The 9,526-nt window shown below is 37.3% G+C and overlaps 1 protein-coding gene across 1 annotated transcript; it reads right to left on the bottom strand.

Annotated features, from left to right (window-relative positions):
- Positions 1-528: 528 nt before the first annotated feature.
- LOC143264389 (uncharacterized) lies at positions 529-5,533 on the bottom strand. The gene is made up of 3 exons (XM_076531338.1): positions 5,441-5,533; positions 966-1,055; positions 529-896 (listed from the first exon to the last, which is right to left on the bottom strand). Exons 2-3 carry the CDS (start codon positions 985-987, stop codon positions 619-621), a joined length of 300 nt encoding a protein of 99 aa, XP_076387453.1. The 5' UTR covers positions 988-1,055; positions 5,441-5,533; the 3' UTR covers positions 529-618.
- Between the last annotated feature and the right edge of the window lie 3,993 nt (positions 5,534-9,526).

Here is a 9,526-nt window from a genome sequence, read left to right as displayed (position 1 = left end):
CGACTGCTGCCAAATAAGTCTACATACTACGTAACAAGAAATCTCTCAAAAATAGTTGCTATTACGTGCTACACCTCGCGAAGATTGGATTGTATATTTTACGATCAACTCTTGAATATCTTAAACTCTACAGCTGCAATATACCACTGGTAGACATGTTCTAAATCACCTGCAAACGAAGCGAAACAATTCCACATTTAGAATACGATTCTTTTCTGTGGAAATCAATGTTCCTCGCGGACGATGTTTTTATCTTGTTAGCGACAGTATTTTCTCCTTTTAAAACGGACTGAACACGGGGTCGTTCGATCCGTAAATACTTGAACGTCTCAGTTCAAGTATTTCCGTTGCACATTCAGCACTTTGTTACAATATCTTACGCAATATTTAACGAGGATAAGAAAATTTTAGACGACATTTAACAGTAGAGGAATTTCATTTAATCACATTGTGATTATAAATAAATAAATATTGACCAAGGTAAAAATTTAAAAAGAATTACAATTCTGGAGATCTATTTATATAGGAAAACCGGGTTAGTAGTATAATAAAATATATTTCAAGATATAGACATGTATTTTAGAATACAAATTCTGTGAAGAATGAAAGTAAATATTTTTAATCGAACGGATCATCGTCCATTCCCATCACGTCCATTACTTCACCGTCTTGCAAGTTGATCTGTTCGCGTCCCATGAGGAAAAGATAAATTTTAATTATAGTAAAACATACGATCCCAAGTATGGTATCCACCTTTTCTGCAAACCAGTAATGATAGTACCTAAATCTATTAAAATAGTACTTGAAGGTCTTCCTCGGAATTTCCTGCAGTTTCTTCTCATCTTGCTGATTAGCTGTTAAATTTTCCGAGTCCGTAGCTTGCGAGGCTTGGTTTCCTGTTAATGAAACCTGTTGCGGTAAAACCACAACTCGAAATATTCGTGCAAAGAGAAAGAGAAACTTACGTCGTCTCAGTGTTTCTTCCATTGTTTGCGATATTCTGTGTCTTTGTTATTAAACACTTTGTTGTCCTAATGATATTAATAACAATCACTCTGCAACAAGCGGGGAAAATATGCGTAAAACGTTGAGGCTTCGAAATATCTCAGATGTTCTGAGTGGTATATGTGTGCAAGATGGCGGAAAAGGTAAACAAAATGGTGACGAAAGTCTGCATAAATATAGAACACTAATGTACAGTTGTGAGACACCCTGTATATGGAAGATTAATTATATGAATTTCAATTAATCTGCAACTATTTTATCTAGCGAAAATATATAAATATTTAATATAACAGTAATTGAACATTATATATTATTTAAAAATTGATCTCGAAAGTAATTATATTTAAATTGTAAACATTCAATGATATTTAATGAAACATACTCAGTTTACGATTTACAAAGTTTTACTAAATGAAACGTTAAAATAGTACATAACAGGAACATTTCACGCTAAAAGTAATTAATCTTACACGAGTATTTCATAATTTCCGTACTAAGAACCTGTCCATGTTTCAGAGCAAGTAATCCGCTAAGACACTTATTAACAGATAATCGTATAAACTTTTTAATCGCTCGAACGCGAAAGCCCTGTTTCCTAAAACATAATCCCCCATTTTTCTTGATTTTCCGAATAGCGTAAAGTTGAGTGAAACGCTTGAATATCCTCTTCGTTCTAAATCACCTCGCCACTTTCGCGTAACTTTCTCCAAAACGGCCAGTTACTCCGAAACTTGAAAGAAGCCGAGAAGACAAATAACGAAAGTTTTATATTGCATTCAGTACACCGCTGTAACCGCTATTCGTTCAAATAGTTAATAAATTCCCTGTGTACAACAATAACGTGTCCATCGGCGATGTACATTAAATTTCAATTTGCGAACTCTTTGTTTACGTTATCGATTATTAAAATTTCTTTCAATTTTATTTCTGTGGTTTTTATCTTAAATTTTTGGGCAATTTGCAACATGACATACTTTATGATAATTTTGTATCATGTCATTATAAACGTGTCATTGCTTTAATAAAATAATATAATTAATAATAATTAACGAGTGACTATTGTCAGTCAATTCATTCTTATATTCATGTATTTCGAGTATTTTGACAAATCTTATCACTCTACCAATAATTTTTAAACTTCTCAAATTAAGGAAAATATGCCATCATGATTTTCAGAAGAAATGAGGGGAATTCTAAACGTAGAATTCTAACCTAACCAAATAATGGATTCGAAGATTTGTGTACACTTCTTTCCATTCCAGCTGTTCGGAATGCAACGAATTCCAGCACACCTGACGATCGTGGCTCTCCTTAAATTACAACAGTACAGAAACTGTGTGCCAGCGATTTCGTTGCTCGCGGTGTAATCTCGTCGCGCGTAAAATGAGGGAGAACAAAACCCGATTACAATTCACCCCGAACCGTATTTCAACGCTTCGGGACGCTCTATCTGGCGACGAAAATCGGGCCTGTCGATATTTCGTAAACGAAATTCCATTCCGCGATGCTGAAGCGTTCTACCGAAAACATGCGGTCGCGAACGAAAAGGTACTTTCAAACGAGCGGAATTAAAATAGCGGCCGAAGAATCGCGGAGATGCTTCAAGTTTCGATCGAAAAAAAATGTACGCTTCTTTACGACGGACAATAAAACGAATTTCACGGCGCACAACCTTTTGATAAAATCTATGTATATTAACGCGTGTCGGTTTTATATTCTATTTGCGTGCCGTTCGAGGGCTTTTATGCGAGTACGTTTTCTTTATGTATCCGTTGTTTGCTTTATGACCGGCAGATTGTGAACGCCAAAGGTGTATGATAATGCTAATGGAGACGTGACGATTGTTTTGCTGAATTGTAACTTTGGTATTTTCAAGTTTTTATGTTTTTGGAACTTCAAATTTTCTGAACTACAATTTCTTAGGACAGAATTTGAAATTTCTATAATACTCTATTTCCCCAGTGGTTGATTGCTAATTTTTCAAATCATTCATTCCCTAATTTCTAAATTTATAAACTGGTCTTTCTATAATTTACTGATTTTCAAATTACTTATTCACCAAATCCCTAAATGCCTCATTCTCTAAATCTCTAAATATCTATATTACCAGATCCTTAAATCCTTGAAGTTCCAATTCTCCAAATCCACAAATCTTGGAATACCTGTGTCTGCAAATCTCTGAATTTAAAAATTCCTACGTCAGCAAATCCCTGAATCTCCAAATCTCTAGATCCCCAAATTCCAAGATACCCAAATTCCCACGTCCCCAAATATCCACGTCCCCAAATATCCACGTCCCCAAATATCCACGTTCCCAAATACCCACGTCCCTAAATCCCTACGTCCCCAAATCCCCACGTACCCAAATCCCCACGTCCCCAAATCCCCACGTCTCCAAATCCCTATATCCCCAAATCCCCACGTCCCCAAATCCCCACGTCCCTAAATCCCCACGTCCCTAAATCTCCACGTCCCTAAATCCCCACGTCCCTAAATCTCCACGTCCCCAAATCCCCACGTCCCCAAATCCCCACGTCCTCAAATCCCCACGTCCCCAAATCCCCACGTCCCCAAATCCCCACGTCCCCAAATCCCCACGTCCCCAAATCCCCACGTCCCCAAATCCCCACGTCCCCAAATCCCCACGTCCCCAAATCCCCACGTCCCCAAATCCCCACGCCCCAAATCCCCACGTCCCCAAATCCCCACGTCCCCAAATCCCCACGTCCCCAAATTCCCACGTCCCCAAATCCCCACGTCCCCAAATCCCCACGTCCCCAAATCCCCACGTCCCCAAATCCCCACGTTCCCAAATCCCTATATCCCCAAACCCCAAGATTCCCAAATTCCTATATCCCCAAATCCCTACATCCCCGAATCTAGAAATTCTCGAACTCCAAAATCCCTAATTCCCTAAATCTCCAAATTCCTGACTTCCTAAATCCCGAAATTCCCATTTTTCTAAATTTTCTAATCTACAAATTTTCAAATCCCTAAATTTCTCTTATCTCCAAATCTGTAAATTTCTAAAATTCCTTTTCCACTGTTCGTTTACACGGTACACTTTAACGGGAATGTTAACCTTAAAACGGCAATTCGAAGTTTCGAATTCCAAGTTCGCCAGGAAATTAGGGGAACATATTTTCCTTAATTACTCGAAGTGTAGGAAACGGTCGGTTGTGCACGGTCGACGAAGCGTTTCGAAATGCCCGACGAAACCACGACAACGAATGAAAATCAGATCTCCTCGATTGTACGCGTTCTGCCTCGATGAAAAGTCGTCGAAACACGCGGTGAGAACGAGCAAATGATATTTTCCTATTAGACTCATTATCGAGAAACAATGGCAGCGCCGTTCACGGTCTAGACGAAATTTAACATCCTTTGAATTTTCCGATATTTTATATTACTAGGGAAAATTCTTCAAAGGACTCGAGCATGCTATTGAAAGTTCGACAATGCTGTTGAAAATTGACGAGCATATTTTTATAATGGTGAATGTCGGTGGAGTACGGTTTTTAATTAAATTCCCTAATCAATACGTTTTGTGATCTTTAAATTGCTGAATTTATAGATTTGCAGACTTTTGAAGGTATTCAAAATCATTTGAATGAAATCAATATTCATTTTTTGAAATTATTAAATCACTGAAAGAAATTCGCAAGTTTACATGTTTATGGATTTGGGAATTTCATAATTTTTTAAATTATTGTTTTAAAATTTTTTGATTTCCAAGTTTTTGAATTCTTAAATTTTTATTTACTCAAATTGTTCTTAAATATTAGAATCCCCAAACCTTAAATTTGTAAATCCATAAACCCTCAAATTTCTCAATTTTTAAATCTCTGAATTCCTACATCCCTAAATACCTGATTCCCCAATTTCTAAATCGTTGAGTCACCTAATTTCTCAACTTCTAAATCTCTGATTCTTCAAATCCCTAAAACCCCAAACCCCCAAATCTCTAAACCCAGAAATTTCCAAATCACCGAATCCCTAAGTCCATAAATCCTCTTGCACTTTGCAATAAACTAAATTTCGAGGCGCAGTATCTCGTATCCGACTGTGGATATCCCAGCATTAACACATTCCTCGTTCAATCACAGAGCCTCGCCGATAAAACCATCACATTTATCACAAAGAACAAGACTTTTTATCGATAGACGAAACGGATAGATAAAAAAACAAGGTCGGAGGTTGTTTAATGTCTTTTTCGTTTTTGTAGCTTGTTTCAATTTAACTTCCACGAAATGGAACGATACGTATAGATACGAGAAAGTGCATCGACACAAACCTTCTGACGGATTGCTTGCAAAGAATTCGACTGTTGTTCTACAATTTCGATTCAAACTATTGGAAATGTATTCTGTTACCGACAGACAATTCGAGTCGTTTAATTTACGTGCAAAGGCGTACAGAAAAAGAGAATAATTACCGGTAAACCTTATGTATTCAATCGCTTGTATTATTCTTCCTTTATTAAAATTTGTTGTAACCTTCTATGTGCAACGGTGGCGAATTGAAAACTGAAACTTGCCTTCGTTAAATTTGTTCGTTTTTATGAACGTTCGTTGCGGTGATAACGTTTACGAATGTACCGAGGTCAACCCACGAGTTGGCGCGTGTTGATTCAAAGTAAAAGAAGCTACGGTCAAATATAAGCTAAATTTTTATGTACTATTAGTATATTTTATAGTACATTGTATAAATGTCGTGAGATGGTAATATTTTTGAAGAAATAATTTGAAGAAGCTTTATGTAGATTCATGAAATAATTCAACATGTGTGGATATACACATAAGACAAAAATGATAGCACATTTAGTACAACGAAATTAATATTTTACGTTTGTACAATAATTATTGAAGCAATCGCCTGCATTCAATAATCACACAAAGAGTACCAACCAACTGGCAGCATCTGACCTTTGGTAGCATCACACACATGTGTGAGTAGATGCTAACAGTTGGCCCGGTCATCACACATGTGTGAGCGGCCACTAAAGTGTTAATAAATAAACTTTGAACCTCCTTGCAAATAATAATCTTAAATATTGAAAATCCAATTACATCAATCGACTAAAATTTATAATAAATATAATTGAACCTTGAACAGCCGACTCCTTGCCTCTACAATAATTAATAAAAAATAATTAAGTGAAAATTGAATCCGTCTAAAAACAATAATCTTAACTATCGAAGATCCCCCAATTGCCCCCTAATCGATGAAAATTAAGAATAAATATAATTGAACATTGAACAGCTGACTCCTGCAATTTCTGACGATCGAAAATTTGACAATGTATACCGCAAACGAGATTTAAGCCATAAAGTGTAGGAACAAGCTACCATGACATACGGTAAAAATAGAATCCAATACGGAGAATCGGTTTTATGGAACTCAATATTCCTTTTCGCCGTTGGGTTCCGTCATACCGTTTTCCTGATACACGTCGATTTCTCGAATTCCATTTCATAACCCACAGCGATTCGCGATTAAGATCGCGCGTTTTGTTAGCGCGTAATACGCGAATCGTTATCGATCCTATCGGAATGAAACACGAACGAAAGAAATCCGAGATCTGATTCTCCAAGCGAGGAGGATAATTTTCAAGCGCATCCTTGATATCGTTAGCGAGGGAATCCATAAAGCAACCTAGATGGAAATCTTTCCTCGTAGAACAAGGATTCTTACTGAAACTTCATTCCGTTCGGTTCTCTTCTTATGAAAAATGAGACAGGGGAACTACTGTCTGGAAAGGACAGAAAATTAAACTAGGATAATACGCTGTTGTTCCATTCGAGTCCGTAGAACCATTCTTTTAAACTTCCTCTTTAAAAACACCATTTTCCCCCTGCTTGAATAATCATGTCGAACTTAAAATCTCTCTGTAAAGCGCTTGAAAATCAATTATCAGCTTTGCTTCGACGAGTGCTTTTTTTAAACAGTTCAATGAGTTATTCGCTCGGAGTGATTCGTTCCGAGTGAAGTGATCGTGAATTTCTTCGTATAAAACGATCTCTACCACAAACCTGTTAAAAGTGATGTTACGTTGCTTGATCGAGCAATCTTGTTAATGGCGGTCGGACGATGATCGAATCTGAGCGGATTCATTGGCGTAACTAGCCAGGGTACCCCCATGTAACCAGAGATGTAACGAATATTGCTAATTTAAATTTTTTCAGATTTTTATTTCACAATCTCAAGTTTTCTCATTTTCTTGGATCCTGCTTTACCAAAACATATATATTATTATTCTATAATTATTATAGTAATATAGTAATATTTAGAACGACAGAATTATACTTAAGTCCTTCAGTATCCACTGAAAAATGATTAATTTTAAAATCAGTTCTCAACAGACCAAACGAAATAAACCAGAATATAAAAGTTAGTCCAAATCATAAATAACTATAGCCATCAAACTCGTAACAGGTTCGAATTTTTCGAGGCCATAATTCGTCTGGGAAGAAGTATAATTCGTATCTCGAGAAAATGGTGGCTTTAAAGACGTCGAGCCGGATCAATTTAATTATATCCCGTAAAAAGTGTATAGTCCCTTTTTTATTTCGTTCTCTTGGCACGAGCAAGGATTCCACTCGACGAGGGCAGCTCCTTTTATCCGCGACTTTTCTATTATCTTGCAAATTACGCGTCTGTCAAGCCACGGAACTTCTTACCGGCGTAATTAAATCGCTTCCGGAATCTCGCGGACCGTTCGAATTTATATTCGAAGTTATAATTTCCGAGCGTTTCGATAATCGAAGCACGGACGCGAATTGCCTCCGATGTTATTTAAGAAACCAGAAGTTTCTTAATGCACGGAATTTGCATTGTTATTGCTGCCACGGATGCCATCTGCGATTCCCGTTTATTTCTCTCCACGGTTTTCGCCAGCCACCGTTTCTCCCCCTTTAACCGCTCCCTCTCGATTCGCGGAATCGATCGATTCCTCGATAAATTATCAATCTGTACCTTTACGACTGCGGATTTATTCCCGCGTTATTAGAGCGTGTCGCGCGACAAAATAACAGTGAAATGAAAAGAACATCGGACCACGATTGTAAACCAAATGAATATATCGATGTAGAATAATTGACGAAAGTGCTCGTTACCGTTTTCATCGACTTTTATTGGACCGGCTGATTGCGCACTTCAATTTACTTGCAGATTTTATCAGTGGCGTAACTACAACTTTTGTGCGGGCTGGCTTCGCTCCGGCTTCATTAATTGTGTCAAGGATACCGGCTGCGGTCAAGTGGGTTTTCGAAATTTACAAATTTCGACGGCTCGAAGTTTACGACTCCGCGAATTTAAAAATTTTTGTCCAGGAAATTTGCCACGTGAAAATTTGTCGATCGACGAGGTGGGAGTTGAAAATTTTCGCTTAATTTTTACGTTTAACGAGTTGGAAATTTGGAAAATTTCGGAGTTCGAGATTTGGAAATTTTATTATGTTAATAGTCAACAATTTGGAAATATTCAAATTTAAAAATTTGTCACTGAAATTTTCACACTCATCATTTCACCCCTACCAAATATTACGGTCCTAATCTCTCTACCACACGTTTCCAACCTAATTTGTCAGATGAAAATCTCGTTAATGACCCCTTATCTTGACTGAACAATGAAATAAGTATTTCCCGGGTTATTAATGGCAAACTGTAATACGTTCACGCGTGTAATACATGCGGCGACAAACAATGAACGATATAAGCCTGCTAATTAATCAAATACCGTAGCATATCCAAACGGCCGATTAATTCTCGAAACATTCAACTTAGAAACGATCCGTCAGCCACTCGGGGTCGATATTCGCATTTAAACCGTATATACATATACATATATACGTGTATCTTGCGGATGCTCGCTGCAGGAGACACCAACTTTCGAAAGACCGATAATCTTTGCCTTAATTGAATGTAGAAAGCGGAAACAAAGATTGAAACGTTGTGGCTTCACAGATTATTTCGCGCAGTATATATATATTCTGACTGCTAAATTTACTCAAAATTAACGTTATTAAATCCTACAGGAACTTTGTGTACGAGTCTATGAAGAATTATGTAATTGATTGTGTGCATTATATTGCACAGTTGGTACGATCAGGAACTTCTGCATCTATAGTTCCACTAGTGGATTGTCCCATCACCATTAGTCTGCCCATAGTACCATAAATCAACTTGCAAGTCGGTATGCATACGCTGGAATGTGATACAGTTGACTATCGTTATATTGGCGTCATTTGCTGAGTAATTGTAGCGTTCGAAAGTTTTGAGGATCTGAAAGTTCGAGTCGAGTAGCACTTAGGGATTTGGAACTTTTGAAATTTTCAAAGTTTCAATTTTGGGATTTGATTACCTCGATCGACGGAGATTTCAACGAAAGCATCTTAAATTCTGAAGTTTAAAATGAGTGAACCTTGCAACTATCATCACAAGTTTCACTGATCAAATCATTATCTGACCAGTCCGTCTTAGCAGAAGTATCAGGGCTCATTCTATGGTGAGTATACAGTGTG

Source organism: Megachile rotundata, chromosome 4 (assembly GCF_050947335.1).
Source record: "Megachile rotundata isolate GNS110a chromosome 4, iyMegRotu1, whole genome shotgun sequence".
Lineage (NCBI taxonomy): Eukaryota > Metazoa > Arthropoda > Insecta > Hymenoptera > Megachilidae > Megachile > Megachile rotundata.
This window is presented reverse-complemented; position numbering and strand designations above follow the sequence as displayed.